This window comes from Myxine glutinosa, chromosome 7 (assembly GCF_964187855.1).
Source record: "Myxine glutinosa chromosome 7, kmMyxGlut1.1, whole genome shotgun sequence".
NCBI lineage: Eukaryota > Metazoa > Chordata > Myxini > Myxiniformes > Myxinidae > Myxine > Myxine glutinosa.
In genome coordinates, this window is record NC_136267.1 from 155,032,851 (window position 1) to 155,060,502 (window position 27,652).

The 27,652-nt window shown below is 45.3% G+C and overlaps 1 protein-coding gene across 9 annotated transcripts in view; it reads right to left on the reverse strand.

The window, feature by feature from the left end:
* LOC137431757 (calcitonin gene-related peptide type 1 receptor) overlaps nt 1–27,652 on the reverse strand; it is a 358,961-nt gene that overhangs the window by 104,670 nt on the left and 226,639 nt on the right. For 8 of the 9 annotated variants that reach the window (XM_078782434.1, XM_078782436.1, XM_078782441.1 and 5 more), the window contains one exon: nt 7,289–7,451. The exons of the other annotated variant lie outside the window; for it this stretch is intronic. In XM_078782434.1, coding sequence (XP_078638560.1) covers nt 7,289–7,451 — 163 coding nt within the window. The remainder of the gene's footprint in view (nt 1–7,288; nt 7,452–27,652) is intronic. 9 annotated transcript variants of the gene reach the window in all.

Consider the following 27,652-nt stretch of genomic DNA (forward strand, 5'->3'; position numbering starts at 1 on the left):
GTTTCCACGCAGCGCATGAATTGTCGCGATCCTCAAGAGGAATTTGTCTCGTAATCATCAAATGATAAATGGCAAGTAAATTATATTGTGGAAAATTAAAGATTTCAAATAAACCTATTTAAAGTGAATGCGCACATAACTAATTTTAAAAAACGAAGAAATATCTCTCGGTAATTTCCTGAAACATATTTTACTTCCGGCTAATAATGTTGAATGAAATAAAAACGAAGAAATATATGTCGGCATAATTGTTGACGTTTTTGTGACGACTGTCATCAAACGAAAAAGTAATATATCTAAACGGAAAAGCAAAAGCGAATTTTTAATATATATCGACACGTTGCCGTCGGTGTCATGTTGGGTGGTGTATGATACACCATGACGCGATTTTTAAAATTATATCTCTGCATTTTCCCGCGTGTGTGGAATGTTCTCAATTATTGCTGACACCGAGTCTAAAACCATCGATAAAAATAAAATCATATGGTGAGTTAGATTGGAGATAAAGGTGTGAGAGAGACTCAATGGCCTTGAAGTTACAGGCGTTTGAGAATTCATTTCGTTCTATAAACGGCAACTTTCATTGGATTTTCTTCCCGTTTTTTTTCAACCGAGTCTAAAACTATGTTAGCGACTGTGAAAAATGAAATGATATATCGAATTTAATTTGAAATAAAACTGGGAGAGAGAGCAAGACACCACGGGCCTACAAAACAGGCCTCAAAGCTATGCGAGTTAATAAAATGGTGGATATTTGTTTATAATTATATGAAGCCACTCCCAGAATGGGTGGAGCTATGCGTGGAGCTACTCTGCAAACCGAGTAAGCCACACCCTGGACAGACGCCCAGACAGACAGACAGACAGACAGAATCATCTACGTCTATTATAATATAGATTAATGGTATTACAAAACAATATAAATACAAATAATATTCCACCTCCCCAAATGGTTTTTCCTCCATGAACAAAACGCTGTGTTAACGTGTATAAACAGCTTGTCGTGGCGTTTTTGTGGGAGCACCTCTACCAGAAGTAAAAAATATTATAAACCACAAACACGTGTTATTACCTTTTTAAACAGTCGCTAAAGCAGTTCAACACTAAATTGGAATAACCTTGAAGGAATACGGACATCATTCGACGACGAACGCTCCTGATTGAAGATCTACTGTTGTCTATAAACCACACAAGGGTTAATAACTGCTTCCGTGGAGTTTTTCCAAGGTGTTTTTCATGGCATTTTTCCAAGGCCGCTTCTCATTACAAAAGTAACTAGAACGGCACTCAGTAGAGAGCATACCTCCGCCTGGTGAACAGTTTACGTTTTATATCTCAGAGTAGACCAGAAACATCACAATACAGAATGTATATAATGTAGAAACATTCTTCACCAAAACTGAATCCATTCCTCCTTGTCAGACACACACACAACTGATCCAAGTTTCCTCCAAATCCATCCATAACTTTTTCAGATATCCCGCTATGTATCGTTTTGTCCCTATCTCCCAATGGTGAAGAATCACTTGAAAAATTAAATAATTCTCATATCCGAATCCATATTCAGATCTTCACCAAAATCGAATTGAATCGTCATTATCAGACACGCAACCTCTCCACCAAGTTTCGTCCAAATCCGTCCACAAAGTTTTGAGATATCCCGCAATGTACCGTTTTTGGCCCAATCTCCCAATGGTGTAGAATCACTTTAAAAATTCTAGTAGCTGGATCCGAATCGGGATCTTCACCAAAATCTAATAATTTCGTCCTTGTTACATCCGCTACATCTCTGCCAAATTTCATCCGAATCCGTCCACAACTTTTTGAGATATCTTGTTCACAAACGGACAGACAGACAGACAGGGGTGAAAACATAACCTCCATCCACCTTTGGTGGTGGAGGTAATAACAACACCTATGACAATAGAATAACATGAATGATATTTCGAAACAATATCCCCACTCCCCAAGGGGTTTTGTGACTTGCGACATTGCCATCCTGCATACACTCTACACCCTTGTGGAAGTACATTTTATTATCGGGAATTTTGAATGGTGAGGCACGGTCTGATCTTTTCAATGACCTGATCTAACATAAGTAATTTAAAAAAAAAAAATAATAATAATAATAAAACATAAAAATAATAAAACATAAGTTTGTATCTAACATAAGTAATAGGAATAATAAAATTGGCGATAATAGTAATATTAAGGGTAATAACATAACTCCCCCTGCCGCTCCCTCGTGAGCGGGTATACTATTAAAATAAATACAATACAATATATACAATAAATACAAAATATTATATACAATATGTTACGTGGTCCCCTCGGTGAATACCTGGTCTCGGTGACCCCCGGACCGTGAGAGGAACTTCGCCAGAAAGCTGTATTATATATGCGCTTTCGCCACGCAATCCATATGAATTTCACCCAAGAGACAACTGACGTTCAAGGATATATTTCAATGGGAATGACCATACAGTTGCAATGACACAACCACGGAGATTTTCCCCGAGCAATCAACCATATACAACCATCAACAATTCCCAATTCACAAGCACTTTCCTATGAGTAAGATGGCCATCTTATATACGTGTGTCCCGGTGAGTACTCACGACACCCTTTTGGTCTCGGTCCCGCACAATGTCTCTGGGCCCCTCCTGACCAAGATGATGGTCGCCGTCACCGCACTCGGGCGGTTGAACGAACCCCGGGTGGACGTGTTTCCACCGGGCAGGTATCGTACCAGGCACCGTGGCTGCAGCCCCTCGTGGCCACGCGAAGCGGATACGGTAAAGCAAGCCAAACCCCACGCCGCTTGCAAGGCGCGTTAGGCCCCAACGTGCGACCCGCACGCGTCTGTTTGGACGGTGCCGCGAACGAGGCCAGACGCGGGTCGATGCACGGCCCCACGTCAACTTGCCGTCTCCACCGGGCAGGTACACGTCCCGGTACTTCCTCTCGCCAGACAGGCTTCGGATCGGAACGCCGCTTTTCCACGCAGCGCAAGGTCGATCCCACCTTTTGTCGGAGCGGGGCGAGGAAGAATAATACTCGTCCTTTTTCCTCGTGTCTTTTTCTCTTCCGTTTCCGGTCACTTCCGTTTCCGGCCACTCCCTCAGAAGGGCTCCTGACCCTCCAACCACAACAACTACACAACAACTTAATATACTACACACGGATAAGCAAAGACCTGAATGGTAATTCACATACATTCACATAAATATGTAACACTCCCCCCCTTCAAGAAAGAAAGTTTGAACCCAGCGAAAACTTTCTTTGCCGGCCAATTTGGAGAAACAAACCAGATAACTCAACCCTCTGGCTTTGACCGTCAGTTTCTTGGGAATGAAGGTTAAGGGGTTGATCAAAGATCCAAAGTTAGGCAACTCGATAGCACTTTTTCCGGGAGGCCAAGCCGAGTATTCACTACATGGATGCCTTTAGGAACGCGGAGTTCACGGTTAGTCCATGCAGGAAAGTTCTCTACATGGGCGCCTTGAGGAACGTGGAGTTCACGGTTAGTCCGTGCATGAAAGTTCACTACATGGACGTCTTTAGGAACGGCGTTCACGGTTAATTCGTGTAGGAATCTTGGCTCGGCGGCTCCGCCACCTTCAGTGCTTCAACTTCTCAGAACTTCCCTAATAATTATGGTGGGACCACTTGTCCCTGTAGTCCCCTGAATAGCGGTCTCCTTCTCGGCCACTACTTTGACAATCCTTCCTTCGGGAGCTGCTGTAACTCAGGGAGCCTCCATAATAATATTGATTGCGGCCACCACCAAAACTACCGCCCAGTTGTCCTCTCCTGTAGACCTCTCGACGCCTACGAAATGCCTTCCCTACTGTTATGGTCCGACCCTCCAAATCCTTGCCATTCCAATTCTTCTCTGCCTCTCTGGCATCTTTTGTGCTGGCAAACGTGACAAAGCCGAACCCTCTTGACTGTTGCGTTTCCCAGTCTCTTACCAACCGCACTTCCACCAGCGGCCCATATCTGTTGAAGACAGAGGTCAGAACTTCTTCCTCTGTTTTGAAGTTCAGTCCCCCTACAAATAACTTGGCACTTTTGTCGCCATCCCGAGCTGGTGTGGTGTTATTTTCCCTGCTGGGCTCTTTACCAACCCTCTGGTTACCATAAACTTGACCCCCGGCCAAATCATTCCCGATAACCACAGATACACCCTCTACAGGAAGCGTGGCTTGTAAACCGACGGTGACCGGTCCTGACACCAAATCGGACTCCAACTGGATGACCTGAAGGGGAGCACTAACACCGCCCCCGATCCCCTGTAAACGCACACTATCCCCCGTTGCCGTCTCCTCGGACCATGGCAAAATGCCTTCAAGCATTAAAGATTGATGGGCCCCTGTGTCCCTCAATATCCTAACCGGTCTCCGGTTAGTCGAGGCTCCATCCAGTGACACAAACCCTTCTGAAATAAATGGTTGGTAACCCTTTTGATGGCGATTTCTTACGCTCGCCATCGCATTCGGAGTTGTAATAGTCGGACTCCGCTCTGGGTTGTCCCTTTTCATGAGGTAACAACTGGACATCAAGTGTCCAGGTTTCTTGCAAAACGCGCAAGTAGGCCCGGAGGAAAAACTCGGGGTCTGCCTCGGGCCCCCCGAACTATAAGTTTGTCTTGGGCCCGCATCCCTCTGATTTCGAACCGGTGGGGTATCATAGTTGTCCCCATAATCATCTCGAGGCCGCCGCCATGTATGGTCGTTCTCCGCACCTGCTGTTCCCCACCTCCCCTGCGGAGATCTAGGCGAGGAGTTAGGTTCGTGGACCCCTATTCGGTGGGTTAAGGCATAATCATCTGCCATGGTGGCTGCGTCCCACAACTTTGGTACCTTCTTTTCCTGCAGGTACACTTTGATGTCCTCGTGGACACACTGCTGGAATTCCTCCACCAGGATCAAGTCCCGCAATGTCTCGAAGTCTTTCCCGACTCCTTTTGACTCACACCACCGATCAAACATGTTTTCTTTCACTCTGGCAAACTCCACATGGGTCTCACTCTCCCTCTTCCTGGCATTCCTGAATTTTTGCCTGTAAGCTTCCAGAACCAACTCATAGGCCTTGAGGATGTGCTTCTTCAGTACCTCATAATCTGCACATTGGTCCATTGGTAGCGCCGAATAAATTTCCTGAGCTTTCCCCACCAGCACACTTTGCACGAGTATGGTCCAGGCCTCCTCCGGCCAGTTTAATTGTCGAGCCACTTTCTCAAAGTGTGGGAAAAATTTCGCGACTTCCTTTTCACTGAACGGTGGAACCAGCCTCACATGTCTGCCCACATCCCAGGTTTTCTGGTTAGGTGTCGACCCCGTCAGCAAGGGTGGTGCCTCTCCCCGTTCTCTCATTAACTCCAGCTCCTTGAATTTGATTTCTTGCTGAAGCTCCATGTCACGTTCCTTTAATTCCCTTTCCGCTTTTCTCTCCTCTGCTTCGAGGTCCCTTGCAGCTCTCCTCTCCTCTGCTTTTCTCCCTTCTAACCTTCCTGGAGTTCTCGTTCCACTCTCCTTTCCTCTGCTTCTGCTTTCCTTTCTTCTTCTTTTAACCTTTCCTGGAGTTCTCGTTCCACTCTCCTTTCCTCTGCTTGTTTCTCTTCCCTCCTCTCTTCTGCTTTCCTTTCTTCTTCTGCTCTTTCCTTTTCTGCTTTCCTTTCTTCTTCTGCTCTTTCCTTTTCTGCTTTCCTTTCTTCTTCTTTTAACCTTTCCTGGAGTTCTCGTTCCACTCTCCTTTCCTCTGCTTGTTTCTCTTCTCTCCTCTCTTCTGCTTTCCTTTCTTCTTCTTTAATCCGTTCCTGGCTCCGTAATTGCAACTCCAGTTTCCGGAGCTCCACGTCTTCTGGTTCTTCGGGTAGCCACTCCCAGGCTAACTCGTCCCATGTTCCTAATCCCACCATAGATTGTATCACCGTGGCCTGCAACTCTGCCTTCCTCAAATTAGTTCGGACCTCCAAGTTAAAATGTTTGGCCAATTTCAAGAGGTCCGACTTTAGCAACGCTCGGAACTGTGCCTCACTCGGGGTTACCCCAAAGTTCTGTGCCACAAACGCCATGGTGTCTATCGTTAACACCTGTTAACCTTCACCCAAGACTTTACCCCAATTTCTCCAAAAAAAGATTTACCAATTAATAATTAATTAATTAATTTTAATTAATAAAATATTATTATTTTATTATTTTATACAATTTTAAATCCCGGACGTAGACCCAATTGCGAAACCGCAAATCGTAATTTGGACGAGCCCCCAATTCTGTTACGTGGTCCCCTCGGTGAATACCTGGTCTCGGTGACCCCCGGACCGTGAGAGGAACTTCGCCAGAAAGCTGTATTATATATGCGCTTTCGCCACGCAATCCATATGAATTTCACCCAAGAGACAACTGACGTTCAAGGATATATTTCAATGGGAATGACCATACAGTTGCAATGACACAACCACGGAGATTTTCCCCGAGCAATCAACCATATACAACCATCAACAATTCCCAATTCACAAGCACTTTCCTATGAGTAAGATGGCCATCTTATATACGTGTGTCCCGGTGAGTACTCACGACACCCTTTTGGTCTCGGTCCCGCACAATGTCTCTGGGCCCCTCCTGACCAAGATGATGGTCGCCGTCACCGCACTCGGGCGGTTGAACGAACCCCGGGTGGACGTGTTTCCACCGGGCAGGTATCGTACCAGGCACCGTGGCTGCAGCCCCTCGTGGCCACGCGAAGCGGATACGGTAAAGCAAGCCAAACCCCACGCCGCTTGCAAGGCGCGTTAGGCCCCAACGTGCGACCCGCACACGTCTGTTTGGACGGTGCCGCGAACGAGGCCAGACGCGGGTCGATGCACGGCCCCACGTCAACTTGCCGTCTCCACCGGGCAGGTACACGTCCCGGTACTTCCTCTCGCCAGACAGGCTTCGGATCGGAACGCCGCTTTTCCACGCAGCGCATGGTCGATCCCACCTTTTGTCGGAGCGGGGCGAGGAAGAATAATACTCGTCCTTTTTCCTCGTGTCTTTTTCTCTTCCGTTTCCGGTCACTTCCGTTTCCGGCCACTCCCTCAGAAGGGCTCCTGACCCTCCAACCACAACAACTACACAACAACTTAATATACTACACACGGATAAGCAAAGACCTGAATGGTAATTCACATACATTCACATAAATATGTAACAAATACTATATCGAAAATATAATATATTACAAACATTTTGCATAATAATATAATATAAACATGATATTATTACCATCATAATTTGCTCACCTTTTCTGTTGTATGGCAGGTCTCTTTCAATTTTAATGTAGCACTCGTACTGTGCTTTGGCTATCTTGGGCTGAGCCCGCTTTTCTTCCAAGGTAAGCTCAGGTTGTTCCACGTCCACTTTGTGCATGCTTTCATTTGCCGCTCTTCCCATAAAGGCACAGTGCTGGGAGCAGGAACACTTCCAGTGAATTGTCAAGCGAAGCAGACAGTTACAGTGCAACATTTTGCATGGCGAGCAAGTGTGGTGCTGCCTGAGAATCGGTGCCAACAGCATAGTGTCTCCATCAGCAGATGTGCAAGGCCAAGGGAGGTCTGCATGCAAGTGGGCCATCCCTTGGTGCACAGCTGATGCACGTGCTGGGAGGACGTAAACGGTGCCATCCCGATATGAAGTCTGCTTGTGCCAAGGAGCTCGAACCTTGCAGTCAGTGTTTCGTACACACAGCTAATTGGACGAACTGTCAGGAGGAATTTGTGCTGCCACTATTTTTGGATTGAATAAATAGAGCCAGGATGATAATTATTGCGAAATTTCGATTTATGCATTTGCTTTTGTTTAAGTGGTATAATTTCACAACTTGTTTAAAAACAGAATTTTACGTTGCTCTGCTGGCATAAATATTGCAAATTAATCTAAATGACATTGCATTAAAATTCCGCCGGCCTTAATTAAGCCAATCCTGTAACAAATCAACATGCTTGGTGCTCGCCTGGTTACGGTGGCTGGCTTAAGATCTTAGCGTCTTGAGTTAGAGTCCCGGTTGCGCCGTTAGATAACACCAGGTGGGTTGATTCAGCCTGCTATCCTTCCGAGGTTGACAAAATGAGTACCAGCTTAAGCTTAATGGAAACGAGGGGGCACTGCATCAGTGACACAGCAGTGTTCCTAGAAATGATGCAACCAGCAGCCACAGGCTGCATGCGTAATGAAAGTAAACTAATCAATGGAGGTTGGTCATGAGTTGTGTTTTGGTAAAATATAATTGAGAGATACTATATCTATCGCTATCACCTGTGTTGGCCTTTGGCTCCCCCCTTTCTCCGCTGTTCCTTTCGTCCTGTTGCAGCGTGATCCACTCAGTTTACTAGTATTAGCTCTTCCACGAGCCTCGACTATGTATACTAAAAAAGAAGAAATAAACAAGAAAGTGAGTCTAACATCGGCGTGGCCAGGCTAGGATCTGCTGAGTGGAGGATGTGCTGTCCCAGTCATGTGACCAGATCCTCAGCTCTGATTGGTGGACGTTTGGGAGGGACATACATACATACATACATACACCGGACAAAAAAACGCTTCTCCAGAGAGCATTGCGCTATGGCAGCGGTTCTTAACCTGGGGGTCGTGACGTACGCGCATACGCGAACAAAATACTGTGTGTGGTATGTACCTTTGTTAGGTTCCTAAAAATGGGCTCAATAAATTGATGTTATCTATGACCCCTTCATGACCCCCAGAAAACCCCAAACGACTCCCAGGTTAAGAACCGCTGCGCCATGGGCTACACCGAAAAATATGGCTGCCGAACCACGTGACTGATGACGCCATCAATTTTTTTCTTGACCAATTTATCCTTAGATCACGCTCAAGAAATTCCATACTCATCAGATCAAGCGTTCTACTTGTCGATGTATGACGTCATAATTGATGCACCTATGACATCATCATTAACATATGTTATTCCCCATGGGGAGTACTTTATAATGAGCCACCATTCATTTTTTTGCCATGGAGCTGTTTCAACGATATAGAGATGCAACATTTTTTTGGTTTTTCCAAGATGGCGCCGTACCACATGACATATGACGTTATAATCATCATTAAAAATTATACAGGAGGAGGCACTCCTTTGGTGAAAATTTCGTGTGAATCGGACAAACAGTTGCAGAGAAAACGAATTTTAAAGGGAATAAACCCACAAAAAGCTGGCGGAAGGGACATACGTCATATATACACCAGACCGACAGACAGGCTACACCGTAAAAAAACAATAATTTCCTTAAAGATAAACAATAAGAATAATGAGTCTAGCTTCCATACCAAAAATGATTTGGCAAAGAGCAAGCACGTATCGCTTCTGGACATTTTCTCCATAAATGAGGTGTTGTGTGGTTGTACTACAGATTCTTTTACTGAGCTGATGTGATAAGCACAGGTAGATTTGGGATGTCATGGCGCTTCGGTGCAACGAAATGAAGGAATTCGTTTTTAAACTTATCACTGACACCAATGAGGTGAGGAATTAAAAATGTCATATGAATAGCATACCTGTATTAGTCCATGAAACAGCAACATACAGTATTTACTTTACAAAATAAATAATTACATTAATTCATCTGAAAAACTAACATCACAATCACAAAAAAAAACTAAGGAAGAACTTTTAAACTGTGAAGTAAACTATGGATTCACAGTTCAGATATTTCTTAGTCACATGTGTGCAAACATGGCCATTGATGAGAGAATGAATCCCAATCATGAAATAAACATGTGACACAATATTCCAATTATCTTCACATACAAACATGGCCATTGATGATAGAATGAATCGCAATCAGGAAATGAACATGTGACACAATATTCCAATTATCTTCCCATGCAAACATGGCCATTGATGAGAGAATGAATCCCAATCATTAAATGAACATGTGACACAATATTCCAATTATCTTCCCCTGCAAACATGGCCATTGATGAGAGAATGAATCCCAATCAGGAAATAAACATGTGACACAATATTCCAATTATCTTCACATACAAACATGGCCATTGATGAGAGAATGAATCCCAATCAGGAGATGAACATGTGACACAATATTCCAATTATCTTTCCATGCAAACATGGCCATTGATGAGAGAATGAATCGCAATCAGGAAATGAACATGTGACACAATATTCCAATTATCTTACCATGCAAACATGGCCATTGATGATAGAATGAATCGCAATCAGGAAATGAACATGTGACGCAATATTCCAATTATCTTCCCATGCAAACATGGCCATTGATGAGAGAATGAATCGCAATCAGGAAATCATGTGACACAATATTCCAATTATCTTACCATGCAAACATGGCCATTGATGAGAGAATGAATCACAATCAGGAAATGAACATGTGACACAATATTCCAATTATCTTCCCATGCAAACATGGCCATTGATGAGAGAATGAATCCCAATCATTAAATGAACATGTGACACAATATTCCAATTATCTTCCCATGCAAACATGGCCATTGATGAGAGAATGAATCCCAATCAGGAAATGAACACGTGACACAATATTCCAATTATCTTACCATGCAAACATGGCCATTGATGAGAGAATGAATCCCAATCATGAAATGAACATGTGACACAATATTCCAATTATCTTCTTATGCAAACATGGCCATTGATGAGAGAATGAATCCCAATCATGAAATGAACATGTGACACAATATTCCAATTATCATCCCATGCAAACATGGCCATTGATGAGACAAAGAATCCCAATCAGGAGATGAACATGTGACACAATATTCCAATTATCTTACCATGCAAACATGGCCATTGATGATAGAATGAATCGCAATCAGGAAATGAACATGTGACACAATATTCCAATTATCTTCCCATGCAAACATGGCCATTGATGAGAGAATGAATCCCAATCAGGAGATGAACATGTAACACAATCTTCCAATTATCTTACCATGCAAACATGGCCATTGATGATAGAATGAATCGCAATCAGGAAATGAACATGTGACACAATAATCCAATTATCTTCCCATGCAAACATGGCCATTGATGAGGGAATGAATCCCAATCAGGAAATGAACATGTGACACAATATTCCAATTATCTTACCATGCAAACATGGCCATTGATGAGAGAATGAATCCCAATCATGAAATGAACATGTGACACAATATTCCAATTATCTTCTTATGCAAACATGGCCATTGATGAGAGAATGAATCCCAATTATGAAATGAACATGTGACACAATATTCCAATTATCTTCCCATGCAAACATGGCCATTGATGAGAGAATGAATTGCAATCAGGAAATGAACATGTGACGCAATATTCCAATTATCTTCCCATGCAAACATGGCCATTGATGAGAGAATGAATCGCAATCAGGAAATGAACATGTGACACAATATTCCAATTATCTTCCCATGCAAACATGGCCATTGATGAGAGAATGAATCCCAATCATGAAATGAACATGTGACACAATATTCCAATTATCTTCTTATGCAAACATGGCCACTGATGAGAGGATGAATCCCAATCATGAAATGAACATGTGACACAATATTCCAATTATCTTCCCATGCAAACATGACCATTGATGAGAGAATGAATCCCAAATTTTTCATTTTTTTTTCATAAATTAATCGTCTGTTTGCCGCGTCGCGAGCAAGGCCTTTGCTGCGTCGCGAGCGATTTGAAATCGAAGTTAAGTAATTGTTCCCATTTGTATTTTCGTAATACCTGTATTTATTTTATGGTGTGTGTACGTATATTGTGTCCCGAGGAAGATTTTCGGTGCAAATCTTTCATACTTGCATTGAAAATCGTGTTAATTCGTGTCGTGTCTTGAGGCCTTGTACAGTGTACAACCTTGAGGCTTTGTTTTTCTCTCAGCGGTCCGTCGTTTGTGATCCAATAACTTTCGTTCTCTGTTTTCCCAGTCTTTTCACCCCATAGCCTACTTCCTTGTGTAAATCTCAACTAAGAAAAAAACAGAAAAAAAACATTTCCTTCTCTGTTCTTATTCTTGTTCTCATTCGTTTATTCATTCTTATTCGTTCGTTCGTTCTTCGACCACATGTTTCTCCCCCATTTCCCCAGATAGTTTTCACTGTTATTAACTTTCAATGCTTACACTTTCCCCTCAAGTTCTGTATTCCGTCATATATTATAACACCTTTTTCTTCTTCTTCTTTAAAAGGCTGCTTTCGACTTGCTCACCAAATCTATTCATCCCCAAAAAAAAAATTCCATCTCCTATCATGCCTTTTTTCTACATTCCCTAAACTCTCCTGCACTCCATCCTCCATCCAGCGTCCTTAAACGTATTTTTGACTCGAAGGTCACAAGAAACTCATTTTGCAATAAATGTTCGTTTCCCATTAATCGTACACTTTCTAAAATCCAATCTCACCCCTCCCCTCCAAATCTTCCCCATAACCCCTCCCCTCAAAATCTTCCCCATCACCCCTCCCCTCAAAATCTTCCCCATCACCCATCCCTTTCAAATCTTCCCCCTTTCCCCTCCCCTCCTAATCCTCCCCATCACCTATCCCTTTCAAATCTCCCCCCTTGCCCCCTCCCTCCTAAACTATCCCCTCACCCCTCCCCTCCAAGACTCCCCCTCGCCCCTCCCCTCCTAGACTCCTCCCTCACCCCTCCCCTCCAAATCTCCCCCATATCCCATCCCTTTCAAATCCCTCCCCTTGTCCCTTCCCTCCCAAACTCCCCCCTCGCCCCTCCCCTTCAAATCTCCCCACCCTCATTTCTTCTCAATTTCCCCCCTCTCACTCCCCCTCCTCAAAGCATCCTCCCCGCTTCTTCCCCCTTCCAACTCTCACCTCCATCTCCCCCAACCTTCTGCCTCGCTCTTCCCCCTCCTCAAATAACACCTCATTGTGCCTCACCCAATCACCATCAAACCTTCTGTCCGCCCCATCCTTCCCTTTCTCCGAGCTATTCTGAAATCTCTGACACACCTTCAACAGCTCTCCCTACCTCTTCCACCTCTTCCACATCTTACCCTACCCCTCCTCCCCCCTGTTCTGTATCCGATGCTCCCCCTTCCTCCTCATTAACGGTATGGACCTCAAACATCCGGGGCCTTCGTTCAAACTTAACTGATCTCTCCATACAGGTTGCTTCTGTCAAACCAGACGTGATCTGCTTAACAGAAACTTTCCTCCTTCATGATGTCTCTGATTCCTTAGTATCTCTCCCGGGTTACGCCCTCCTCCGGTATGATAGACCTGAGCCTCGTCCTGGAGGTCGGGTTGCTATCTCCTCCTCACTTGCCTGCACTGCACTCTCTCCACCTCACCCCCAGGAATACCTCTGGCTACGGCTTCCCCTTCGCTCCCACCTCTTGTTCATATGTGTGTTGTACCGTCCACCAAACAGTGATGACTCCATCTACATCTCGCTGTCTGACAATATGGACCAACTTCTATCTACTCATCCCAACTCTGTCTTCCTCATATGTGGTGATTTCAATTGTCACCATGCCAGTTGGCTGGGTGTAGGTACCTCTCTCACCAGCCATGGCTCCTCAGCAAAGGACTTCTGCGACTCACTGGGACTGACACAATCTGTCAATTTCCCGACCCGGATCTCAGTCAACGGAGCATCTTCTCTTCTGGATGTGGTTATGACTAACTTCCCTGAAAATGTCTGCTGCTCTTCTTCTGCTCCAATCGGATCATCTGATAATGACCTTGTTAAAGTGGACATCTCTCTGACCATTCTCAGGAGCCTGCTCAGCATCGACGAGTCTGGCATTTCACTCAGGCCAACTGGCACGGTCTTCAAGCAGCCATCAATCATCTGGACTGGTCTCCCATCTCTACCACCTCTGACATCAACTCATCCTGGGAATTCTTCCAAAGTAAATTGCTCTCTCACATGCACAGATTTATCCCATCTCGTCTTCAGTTGTCATACCCTTCCTCCCGTCCATGGTACACGGAATCTTGTGGTGAGGCTGTTGCCCAGAAACAACTTGCCTTCCTCTCCTGGAAAGCAAATCCAACGGAAGGAAATCTCATTTCCTTTCACAAAGCCCGAAACAAGTGTGTGTCCACCCTCAGGAGAGCCAGGAAAAAATATCTCTCCGTTCTCAAGACCGAACTCTCTTATCTGTCTCCCTCTTCCAAATCCTGGTGGCGTCTGGTAAAATCTGTTTCTGGTGTTTGTTCCCCCTCCATACCCCCCCTTACCTCAAACGGCTACACAGCTGACTCCGCACGTGAAAAAGCTGAATGCCTCAACTCTGTGTTTGCCTCTAAATCTTGTGTCCCAAACCCATCCCTCTCTGTACCCACCATACCCAGTCGTACCCAGCTGCTGCTGGACTCCGTGTCCTTTCCTCCTGACAAGGTGGAAAAGTTTCTGTCAACCCTCGACTCTGATTCTGCAACTGGACCTGACGGCATCAGCCCACGTGTCCTAAAATCATGTTCTTCCGCTCTTTCTCTCCCTCTCTCTGTTCTCTTCACCCTCTCTTTTGCTCAAGGTCAACTGCCACCTGCTTGGAAATCAGCCAACATCACCGCTTTGCACAAAAACAGATCCTAGCAACTACAGACCAATCAGCCTTCTCCCAATTATCAGCAAAGTCATGGAATCCATCATTGCTTCGGATATAAAATCTTTCCTCTTCTCCAATGGCTTGATCACTGATCATCAATTTGGTTTCAGACCAGGTCACTCTACTCTGGACATGCTGCTTCTGCTGTCTCAACAATGGATGGAGGTCCTCAATGCCAAACAGGAAATTAGAGCTGTCTCCCTCGACATATCACGTGCCTTCGATACAGTCTGGCACCCCGCTCTGCTCACCAAACTCTCCTCCTTTGGTATCCATGGAAATCTCCACGCATGGCTGGCAGACTTCCTCTCTAGTCGTCGTCAACATGTGGCCCTGAATGGGTTTCTCTCATCTCCTCTTCCTGTTCAGGCTGGAGTTCCCCAAGGCAGTGTTCTGGGCCCTATGCTTTTTCTGGTCTTCATCAATGATCTCTCTGACTCTCTTGAAAATCCTCTCTATCTCTTTGCTGATGACTCCACTCTCTGCCGCTCCATTCCTCATCCCTCAGATCGGCAGTCTGCAGCCTCCTCACTCTCTGCAGACCTGGACAAAATCACAGACTGGGCAAACAAGTGGAACATGTCTTTCAATCCTGACAAATCTCACACTCTTACGATGTCTCTCCGAAAAGACTGACTGGACAACCCTCCCATCTACTTTCTGAATAATCCTCTCCAAGAAGTTCTGTCACTCAAGCTTTTGGGTCTCACTATCTGCCATGATCTTTCCTGGGAAAACCACATTTCCAAGCTGGCCTCCAAAGCCAGTCGCCGACTGGGCATCCTCCGTCGTGCGAAGTCCTTCCTTGGCACACCTGAGCTCCTCACCACATACAAGGCTTTCATCTGCAGCTCAATGGAGTACTGCTCTCCCCTCTGGGCTGGTGCTCCTGCCTCACACCTAGCTCGTCTTCATGCTGTTGAAACCAAAGCGTTCAGAATCATTGGAATCTCCCGCGATGAAGCTATCTCCGAGGGCCTTTCACTTAATCACCGCAGGCAGGTTGGTGGTCTTTCCGTCTTCTACCAACTCCTCTCCGGCCTTGCTCCCCCAGCTCTCTCTGGGCTCTGTCCCCCAAATATTCCTGCATGTCGAACAAGATCTGCCTGCAACCCTCTTATGGTTAAACTGTCAAAATCAAGACTCTCTGCTCACCTTCACTCCTTCATTCCTCTTTTCTCCCGCCTCTGGAACAAACTCCCTCACTCTCTTCAATCCCACTCCTCCCTCCAGGTCTTTAAAACGGCTGTTCACCACCATCTCTTATCTTCCCCAATCCAAAACCTTGATCTTTTCTACCCCCGCTAATTTCACCCCAAATCCACTTTTTTGAGGTGACTTTTGACTTCTTTCCTGGAAGTCCTTGGTCTCCTTCCGTTTTATACCTATCCTACCTCCCCCCAGGCCCTCTCCCTCCAAAAACATCTCCCGATGTCCCTGCTCTCAAATGTTGTGTTTGTGTGCTTCCTCCCCTTCTCTCCCCATCTTGTCGACCGCTCCCCCTTTTTATATACTTTGTTTGCTTGTTTGTTTGATTTGTTTGTTTGATAAATGTTAGCTCTTTCACGAGCCTCGACTCTATACAATAAATAAAATTTTAAAAAATCAGGATATGAACATGTGACTCAGTATTCCAAATTATCTTACCATGCAAACATGGCCATTGATGAGGGAATGAATCCCAATCATGAAATGAACATGTGACACAATATTCCAATTATCTTCCGATGCAAACGTGGCCATGGATGAGACAAAGAATCCCAATCAGGAGATGAACATGGGACGCAATATTTCCATTATCCTACCATGCAAACATGGCCATTGATGAGGGAATGAATCCCAATCATGAAATTAACATGTGACACAATATTCCAATTATCTTCCCATGCAAACATGGCCATTGATGAGAGAATGAATCCCAATCATTAAATGAACATGTGACACAATATTCCAATTATCTTCCGATGCAAACGTGGCCATGGATGAGACAAAGAATCCCAATCAGGAGATGAACATGGGACGCAATATTTCCATTATCCTACCATGCAAACATGGCCATTGATGAGGGAATGAATCCCAATCATGAAATTAACATGTGACACAATATTCCAATTATCTTCCCATGCAAACATGGCCATTGATGAGAGAATGAATCCCAATCATTAAATGAACATGTGACACAATATTCCAATTATCTTCCCATGCAAACATGGCCATTGATGAGAGAATGAATTCCAATCATTAAATGAACATGTGACACAATATTCCAATTATCTTCCCATGCAAACATGGCTATTGATGAGAGAATGAATCCCAATCAGGAGATGAACATGTGACACAATATTCCAATTATCTTCCCATGCAAACATGGCCATTGATGAGACAAAGAATCCCAATCAGGAGATGAACATGTGACACAATATTTCCATTATCTTACCATGCAAACATGGCCATTGATGAGACAAAGAATCCCAATCAGGAGATGAACATGTGACGCAATATTTCCATTATCCTACCATGCAAACATGGCCATTGATGAGGGAATGAATCCCAATCATGAAATTAACATGTGACACAATATTCCAATTATCTTCCCATGCAAACATGGCCATTGATGATAGAATGAATCGCAATCAGGAAATGAACATGTGACACAATATTCCAATTATCTTCCCATGCAAACATGGCCATTGATGAGAGAATGAATCCCAATCAGGAGATGAACATGTAACACAATATTCCAATTATCTTACCATGCAAACATGGCCATTGATGATAGAATGAATCGCAATCAGGAAATGAACATGTGACACAATATTCCAATTATCTTCCCATGCAAACATGGCCATTGATGAGGGAATGAATCCCAATCAGGAAATGAACATGTGACACAATATTCCAATTATCTTACCATGCAAACATGGCCATTGATGAGAGAATGAATCCCAATCATGAAATGAACATGTGACACAATATTCCAATTATCTTCTTATGCAAACATGGCCATTGATGAGAGAATGAATCCCAATTATGAAATGAACATGTGACACAATATTCCAATTATCTTCCCATGCAAACATGGCCATTGATGAGAGAATGAATCGCAATCAGGAAATGAACATGTGACGCAATATTCCAATTATCTTCCCATGCAAACATGGCCATTGATGAGAGAATGAATCGCAATCAGGAAATGAACATGTGACACAATATTCCAATTATCTTCCCATGCAAACATGGCCATTGATGAGAGAATGAATCCCAATCAGGAGATGAACATGTGACACAATATTCCAATTATCTTCCCATGCAAACATGGCCATTGATGAGACAAAGAATCCCAATCAGGAGATGAACATGTGACACAATATTTCCATTATCTTACCATGCAAACATGGCCATTGATGAGACAAAGAATCCCAATCAGGAGATGAACATGTGACGCAATATTTCCATTATCCTACCATGCAAACATGGCCATTGATGAGGGAATGAATCCCAATCATGAGATTAACATGTGACACAATATTCCAATTATCTTCCCATGCAAACATGGCCATTGATGATAGAATGAATCGCAATCAGGAAATGAACATGTGACACAATATTCCAATTATCTTCCCATGCAAACATGGCCATTGATGAGAGAATGAATCCCAATCAGGAGATGAACATGTAACACAATATTCCAATTATCTTACCATGCAAACATGGCCATTGATGATAGAATGAATCGCAATCAGGAAATGAACATGTGACACAATATTCCAATTATCTTCCCATGCAAACATTGCCATTGATGAGGGAATGAATCCCAATCAGGAAATGAACATGTGACACAATATTCCAATTATCTTACCATGCAAACATGGCCATTGATGAGAGAATGAATCCCAATCATGAAATGAACATGTGACACAATATTCCAATTATCTTCTCATGCAAACATGGCCATTGATGAGAGAATGAATCCCAATTATGAAATGAACATGTGACACAATATTCCAATTATCTTCCCATGCAAACATGGCCATTGATGAGAGAATGAATCGCAATCAGGAAATGAACATGTGACGCAATATTCCAATTATCTTCCCATGCAAACATGGCCATTGATGAGAGAATGAATCGCAATCAGGAAATGAACATGTGACACAATATTCCAATTATCTTCCCATGCAAACATGGCCATTGATGAGAGAATGAATCCCAATCATGAAATGAACATGTGACACAATATTCCAATTATCTTTTTATGCAAACATGGCCACTGATGAGAGGATGAATCCCAATCATGAAATGAACATGTGACACAATATTCCAATTATCTTCCCATGCAAACATGACCATTGATGAGAGAATGAATCCCAAATTTTTCATTTTTTTTTCATAAATTAATTGTCTGTTTGCCGCGTCGCGAGCAAGGCCTTTGCTGCGTCGCGAGCGATTTGAAATCGAAGTTAAGTAATTGTTCCCATTTGTATTTTCGTAATACCTGTATTTATTTTATGGTGTGTGTACGTATATTGTGTCCCGCGGAAGATTTTCGGTGCAAATCTTTCATACTTGCATCGAAAATCGTGTTAATTCGTGTCGTGTCTTGAGGCCTTGTACAGTGTACAATCTTGAGGCTTTGTTTTTCCCTCAGCGGTCCGTCATTTGTGATCCAATAACTTTCGTTCTCTGTTTTCCCAGTCTTTTCACCCCATAGCCTACTTCCTTGTGTAAATCTCAACGAAGAAAAAAACAGAAAAAAAACATTTCCTTCTCTGTTCTTATTCTTGTTCTCATTCGTTTATTCATTCTTATTCGTTCGTTCGTTCTTCGACCACATGTTTCTCCCCCATTTCCCCAGATAGTTTTCACTGTTATTAACTTTCAATGTTTACACTTTCCCCTCAAGTTCTGTATTCCGTCATATATTATAACACCTTTTTCTTCTTCTTCTTTAAAAGGCTGCTTTCGACTTGCTCACCAAATCTATTCATCCCAAAAAAAAAAATTCCATCTCCTATCATGCCTTTTTTCTACATTCCCTAAACTCTCCTGCACTCCATCCTCCATCCAGCGTCCTTAAACGTATTTTTGACTCGAAGGTCACAAGAAACTCTTTTTTTTTTTTTTTTTTTTTTTTTTTTGTCTACAAGATCGAGGCTCGTGAAAGAGCAAACATTAATCACACAAAAAGACAAACCGACACACAAAACACAAAAAACAAGGGGAGCGGCAAACAAGAATGGGAGAGAGGGGGGAGGACACAAAAGAGAGGGGGAAGAAGGGGAAGGACACAAACACAACATTTGAGAGCAGGGACATCGGGAGGACTTGGGGGGAGGTGGGAGAGGATTAAAACATATGAACACTGCAAGGACTCTGGGGTGAATTACCGGGGTAGAAAAGATCAAGGTTTTCGATGGGGGAAGATAAGAGATGGTGGTGAACAGCTGTTTTAAAGACCTGGAGGGAGGAGTGGGATTGAAGGGAGTGGGGGAGTTTGTTCCAGAGGCGGGAGAAAAGGGGAATGAAAGAGTGAAGGTGAGCAGAGAGCCTAGACTTTGGCAGTTTAACCATAAGAGGGTTGCAGGCAGATCTTGTGCGACCTGAAGGAATATTGGGGGGACAGAGCACAGAGAGAGCTGGGGGAGCAAGGCCGGAGAGGAGTCGGTAGAAGACAGAAAGACCACCAACATGCCTGCAGTGAGTGAGTGAAAGGCCCTCGGCGTTGACTACATCGCAGGAGATTCCAATGATTCTGAAAGCTTTGGCCTCAACAGCGTGAAGCCGAGCAAGGTGTGAGGCAGGAGCACCAGCCCAGAGGGGGGAACAGTATTCCATTGACCTGCGGATGAAAGCCTTGTATGTGGTGAGGAGCTCAGGTGTGCCAAGGAAGGACTTCGCATGACGGAGGATGCCCAGTCGGCGACTGGCTTTGGAGGCCAGCTTGGAAATGTGGTTTTCCCAAGAAAGATCATGGCAGATAGTGAGACCCAAAAGCTTGAGCGACAGAACTTCTTGGAGAGGATTGTTGAGAAAGTAGATGGGAGGGTTGTCCAGTCGGTCCTTTCGGAGAGACATTGTAAGAGTGTGAGATTTGTCAGGATTGAAAGACATGTTCCACTTGTTTGACCAGTCTGTGATTTTGTCCAGGTCTGCAGAGAGTGAGGAGGCTGCAGACTGCCGATCTGAGGGATGAGGAATGGAGCGACAGAGAGTAGAGTCGTCAGCAAAGAGATAGAGAGGATTTTCAAGAGAGTCAGAGAGATCATTGATGAAGACCAGAAAAAGCACAGGGCTCAGAACACTACCTTGGGGAACTCCAGCCTGAACAGGAAGAGGAGATGAGAGAAACCCATTCAGGGCCACACGTTGACTACGACCAGAGAGGAAGTCCGCCAGCCATGCGTGGAGATTTCCATGGATACCAAAGGAGGAGAGTTTGGAGAGCAGAGCAGGGTGCCAGACCGTATCGAAGGCACGTGAAATGTCAAGGGAGACAGCTCTAATTTCCTGTTTGGCGTTGAGGACCTCCATCCATTGTTGAGAAAGCAGAAGCAGCATGTCCAGAGTAGAGTGACCAGGTCTGAAACCAAATTGATGATCAGAGATCAAGCCATTGGAGAAGAGGAAAGATTTAATATCTGAAGCAATGATGGATTCCATGACTTTGCTGATAATTGGGAGAAGGCTGATTGGTCTGTAGTTGCTGGGATCTGTTTTTGCACCTTTTTTGTGCAAAGCGGTGATGTTGGCTGATTTCCAAGCAGATGGCAGATGACCTTGAGCAAAAGAGAGGGTGAAGAGAACAGAAAGAGGGAGTGAAAGAGCAGAAGAACATGATTTTAGGACCCGTGGGCTGATGCCGTCAGGACCAGTTGCAGAATCAGAGTCGAGGGTTGACAGAAACTTTTCCACCTTGTCAGGAGGAAAGGACACAGAGTCCAGGAGCAGCTGGGTACGACTGGGTACGGTGGGTACAGAGAGGGATGGGTTTGGGACACAAGATTTAGAGGCAAACACAGAGTTGAGGCATTCAGCTTTTTCACGTGCGGAGTCAGCCGTTAAGCCGTTTGAGGTGAGGGAGGGGATGGAGGGGGAACAAACACCAGAAACAGATTTGACCAGACGCCACCAGGATTTGGAAGAGGGAGACAGATAAGAGAGTTCGGTCTTGAGAATGGTGAGATATTGTTTCCTGGCTCTCCTGAGGGTGGACACACACTTGTTTCGGGCTTTGTGAAAGGAAATGAGATTTCCTTCCGTTGGATTTGCTTTCCAGGAGACGAAAGCAAGTTGTTTCAGGGCAACAGCCTCACCACAAGATTCCGTGTACCATGGACGGGAGGAAGGGTATGACAACTGAAGACGAGATGGTATAAATCTGTGCATGAGAGAGAGCAATTTACTTTGAAAGAATTCCCAGGATGAGTTGATGTCAGAGGCGGTAGAGATGGGAGACCAGTCCAGATGATTGATGGCTGCTTGAAGACCGTGCCAGTTGGCCTGAGTGAAATGCCAGACTCGTCGACGCTGAGGGGGCTCTCTGAGAATGGTCAGAGAGATGTCCACTTTGACAAGCACATGATCAGATGAGCCGATTGGAGCAGAAGAAGAGCAGCAGACATTTTCAGGGAAGTTTGTCATAACCAAATCCAGAAGAGAAGATGCTCCGTTGACTGAGATCCGGGTCGGGAAATTGACAGATTGTGTCAGTCCCAGTGAGTCGCAGAAGTCCTTTGCTGAAGAGCCATGGCTGGTGAGAGAGGTACCCACACCCAGCCAACTGGCATGGTGACAATTGAAATCACCACATATGAGGAAGAGAGAGTTGGGATGGGTAGATAGAAGTTGGTCCATATTATCAGACAGTGAGATGTAGATGGAGTCATCGCTGATTGGTGGACGGTACAACACACATATGAACAAAATGTGGGAGCGAAGGGGAAGCCGTAGCCAAAGGTATTCCTGGGGGTGAGGTGGAGAGAGGGCAGTGGAGGGCGAGTGAGGAAGAGAGTTTTTTTATAAAGATAGCAACCCCACCTCCAGGACGAGGCTCAGGTCTATCATACCGGAGGAGGGAGTAACCTGGGAGAGATACCAAGGCATCAGAGACATCATGAAGGAGGAAAGTTTCTGTTAAGCAGATCACATCTGGTTTGTCAGAAGCAACCTGTATGGAGAGGTCAGTCAAGTTTGAGCGAAGGCCCCGGATGTTTGAGGTCCATACCGTTAATGAAGAGGAAGGGGGAGCATCGGGTCCAGAACAGGGGGGGGGGAGGGGTAGGGTAAGATGTGGAAGAGGAGGAAGAGGTAGGGAGAGCTGTTGAAGGTGTGTCAGAGATTTCAGAATAGCTTGGAGAAAGGGAAGAATGGGGCAGACAAAAGGTTTGATGGAGATTGGGTGAGGCACAGTGAGGTGTTATTTGAGGAGGGGGAAGAGCAAGGCAGGAGGTTTGGGGAGATGAAGGTGAAAGTTGGAAGGAGGAAGAAGCAGGGAGGATGCTTTGAGGAGGAGGGGTGAGAGGGGAGTCTAGGAGGGGAGGAGCGAGGGAGAGTCTCGGAGGGGAGGGGTGTGGGGGGAGTTTAGGAGGGAGGGGAGGGAAGGGGCAAGGGGGGAGATTTGAAAGGGATGGGAGATGGGGAGGATTTGGAGGGGAGGGGTGAGATTGGATTTTGAAAAGTGTATGATTCATGGGAAACGAACATTTTTTGCAAAATGAGTTTGAGACCTTCGAGTCAAAAATACGTTTGAGGACACTGGAGGAGGGATGGAGTTCTGGATAGTTTATGGAATGTAGAAAGGAGGAACTGTAAGAGATGGTATAATATATATTTTTTGATATTTTTATATTTATATATTTATATATTTTGCAATAAATGTTCGTTTCCCATTAATCGTACACTTTCTAAAATCCAATCTCACCCCTCCCCTCCAAATCTTCCCCATAACCCCTCCCCTCCAAATCTTCCCCATCACCCCTCCCCTCAAAATCTTCCCCATCACCCATCCCTTTCAAATCTTCCCCCTTTCCCCTCCCCTCCTAATCCTCCCCATCACCCATCCCTTTCAAATCTCCCCCCTTGCCCCCTCCCTCCTAAACTATCCCCTCACCCCTCCCCTCCAAGACTCCCCCTCGCCCCTCCCGTCCTAGACTCCTCCCTCACCCCTCCCCTCCAAATCTCCCCCATATCCCATCCCTTTCAAATCTTTCCCCTTGTCCCTTCCCTCCCAAACTCCCCCCTCGCCCCTCCCCTTCAAATCTCCCCCACCCTCATTTCTTCTCAATTTCCCCCCTCTCACTCCCCCTCCTCAAAGCATCCTCCCCGCTTCTTCCCCCTTCCAACTCTCACCTCCATCTCCCCCAACCTTCTGCCTCGCTCTGCCCCCTCCTCAAATAACACCTCATTGTGCCTCACCCAATCACCATCAAACCTTTTGTCCGCCCCATCCTTCCCTTTCTCCGAGCTATTCTGAAATCTCTGACACACCTTCAACAGCTCTCCCTACCTCTTCCACCTCTTCCACATCTTACCCTACCCCTCCTCCCCCCTGTTCTGTATCCGATGCTCCCCCCTTCCTCCTCATTAACGGTATGGACCTCAAACATCCGGGCCTTCTTTCAAACTTAACTGATCTCTCCATACAGGTTGCTTCTGTCAAACCAGATGTGATCTGCTTAACAGAAACTTTCCTCCTTCATGATGTCTCTGATTCCTTAGTATCTCTCCCGGGTTACTCCCTCCTCCGGTATGATAGACCTGAGCCTCGTCCTGGAGGTGGGGTTGCTATCTCCTCCTCACTCGCCTGCACTGCACTCTCTCCACCTCACCCCCAGGAATACCTCTGGCTACGGCTTCCCCTTCGCTCCCACCTCTTGTTCATATGTGTGTTGTACCATCCACCAAACAGTGATGACTCCATCTACATCTCGCTGTCTGACAATATGGACCAACTTCTATATACTCATCCCAACTCTCTCTTCCTCATATGTGGTGATTTCAATTGTCACCATGCCAGTTGGCTGGGTGTAGGTACCTCTCTCACCAGCCATGGCTCCTCAACAAAGGACTTCTGCGACTCACTGGGACTGACACAATCTGTCAATTTCCCGACCCGGATCTCAGTCAACGGAGCATCTTCTCTTCTGGATGTGGTTATGACTAACTTCCCTGAAAATGTCTGCTGCTCTTCTTCTGCTCCAATCGGATCATCTGATCATGACCTTGTTAAAGTGGACATCTCTCTGACCATTCTCAGGAGCCTGCTCAGCATCGACGAGTCTGGCATTTCACTCAGGCCAACTGGCACGGTCTTCAAGCAGCCATCAATCATCTGGACTGGTCTCCCATCTCTACCACCTCTGACATCAACTCATCCTGGGAATTCTTCCAAAGTAAATTGCTCTCTCTCATGCACAGATTTATCCCATCTCGTCTTCAGTTGTCATACCCTTCCTCCCGTCCATGGTACACGGAATCTTGTGGTGAGGCTGTTGCCCAGAAACAACTTGCTTTCGTCTCCTGGAAAGCAAATCCAACGGAAGGAAATCTCATTTCCTTTCACAAAGCCCGAAACAAGTGTGTGTCCACCCTCAGGAGAGCCAGGAAAAAATATCTCTCCATTCTCAAGACCGAACTCTCTTATCTGTCTCCCTCTTCCAAATCCTGGTGGCGTCTGGTAAAATCTGTTTCTGGTGTTTGTTCCCCCTCCATACCCCCCCTTACCTCAAACGGCTACACAGCTGACTCCGCACGTGAAAAAGCTGAATGCCTCAACTCTGTGTTTGCCTCTAAATCTTGTGTCCCAAACCCATCCCTCTCTGTACCCACCATACCCAGTCGTACCCAGCTGCTGCTGGACTCCGTGTCCTTTCCTCCTGACAAGGTGGAAAAGTTTCTGTCAACCCTCGACTCTGATTCTGCAACTGGACCTGACGGCATCAGCCCACGGGTCCTAAAATCATGTTCTTCTGCTCTTTCACTCCCTCTCTCTGTTCTCTTCACCCTCTCTTTTGCTCAAGGTCAACTGCCATCTGCTTGGAAATCAGCCAACATCACCGCTTTGCACAAAAACAGATCCTAGCAACTACAGACCAATCAGCCTTCTCCCAATTATCAGCAAAGTCATAGAATCCATCATTGCTTCGGATATGAAATCTTTCCTCTTCTCCAATGGCTTGATCACTGATCATCAATTTGGTTTCAGACCAGGTCACTCTACTCTGGACATGCTGCTTCTGCTGTCTCAACAATGGATGGAGGTCCTCAATGCCAAACAGGAAATTAGAGCTGTCTCCCTCGACATATCACGTGCCTTCGATACGGTCTGGCACCCCGCTCTGCTCACCAAACTCTCCTCCTTTGGTATCCATGGAAATCTCCACGCATGGCTGGCGGACTTCCTCTCTAGTCGTCGTCAACATGTGGCCCTGAATGGGTTTCTCTCATCTCCTCTTCATGTTCAGGCTGGAGTTCCCCAAGGCAGTGTTCTGGGCCCTATGCTTTTTCTGGTCTTCATCAATGATCTCTCTGACTCTCTTGAAAATCCTCTCTATCTCTTTGCTGATGACTCCACTCTCTGCCGCTCCATTCCTCATCCCTCAGATCGGCAGTCTGCAGCCTCCTCACTCTCTGCAGACCTGGACAAAATCACAGACTGGGCAAACAAGTGGAACATGTCTTTCAATCCTGACAAATCTCACACTCTTGCGATGTCTCTCCGAAAAGACTGACTGGACAACCCTCCCATCTACTTTCTGAATAATCCTCTCCAAGAAGTTCTGTCACTCAAGCTTTTGGGTCTCACTATCTGCCATGATCTTTCCTGGGAAAACCACATTTCCAAGCTGGCCTCCAAAGCCAGTCGCCGACTGGGCATCCTCCGTCGTGCGAAGTCCTTCCTTGGCACACCTGAGCTCCTCACCACATACAAGGCTTTCATCTGCAGCTCAATGGAGTACTGCTCTCCCCTCTGGGCTGGTGCTCCTGCCTCACACCTAGCTCGTCTTCACGCTGTTGAAACCAAAGCGTTCAGAATCATTGGAATCTCCCGCGATGAAGCTATCTCCGAGGGCCTTTCACTTAATCACCGCAGGCAGGTTGGTGGTCTTTCCGTCTTCTACCGACTCCTCTCCGGCCTTGCTCCCCCAGCTCTCTCTGGGCTCTGTCCCCCAAATATTCCTGCATGTCGCACAAGATCTGCCTGCAACCCTCTTATGGTTAATCTGTCAAAATCAAGACTCTCTGCTCACCTTCACTCCTTCATTCCTCTTTTCTCCCGCCTCTGGAACAAACTCCCTCACTCTCTTCAATCCCACTCCTCCCTCCAGGTCTTTAAAACGGCTGTTCACCACCATCTCTTATCTTCCCCAATCCAAAACCTTGATCTTTTCTACCCCCGCTAATTTCACCCCAAATCCACTTTTTTGAGGTGACTTTTGACTTCTTTCCTGGAAGTCCTTGGTGTCCTTCCGTTTTATACCTATCCTGCCTCCCCCCAGGCCCTCTCCCTCCAAAAACATCTCCCGATGTCCCTGCTCTCAAATGTTGTGTTTGTGTGCTTCCTCCCCTTCTCTCCCCATCTTGTCGACCGCTCCCCCTTTTTATATACTTTGTTTGCTTGTTTGTTTGATTTGTTTGTTTGATAAATGTTAGCTCTTTCACGAGCCTCGACTCTATACAATAAATAAAATTTAAAAAAATCAGGAAATGAACATGTGACACAGTATTCCAAATTATCTTACCATGCAAACATGGCCATTGATGAGGGAATGAATCCCAATCATGAAATGAACATGTGACACAATATTCCAATTATCTTCCGATGCAAACGTGGCCATGGATGAGACAAAGAATCCCAATCAGGAGATGAACATGTGACGCAATATTTCCATTATCCTACCATGCAAACATGGCCATTGATGAGGGAATGAATCCCAATCATGAAATTAACATGTGACACAATATTCCAATTATCTTCCCATGCAAACATGGCCATTGATTAGAGAATGAATCCCAATCATTAAATGAACA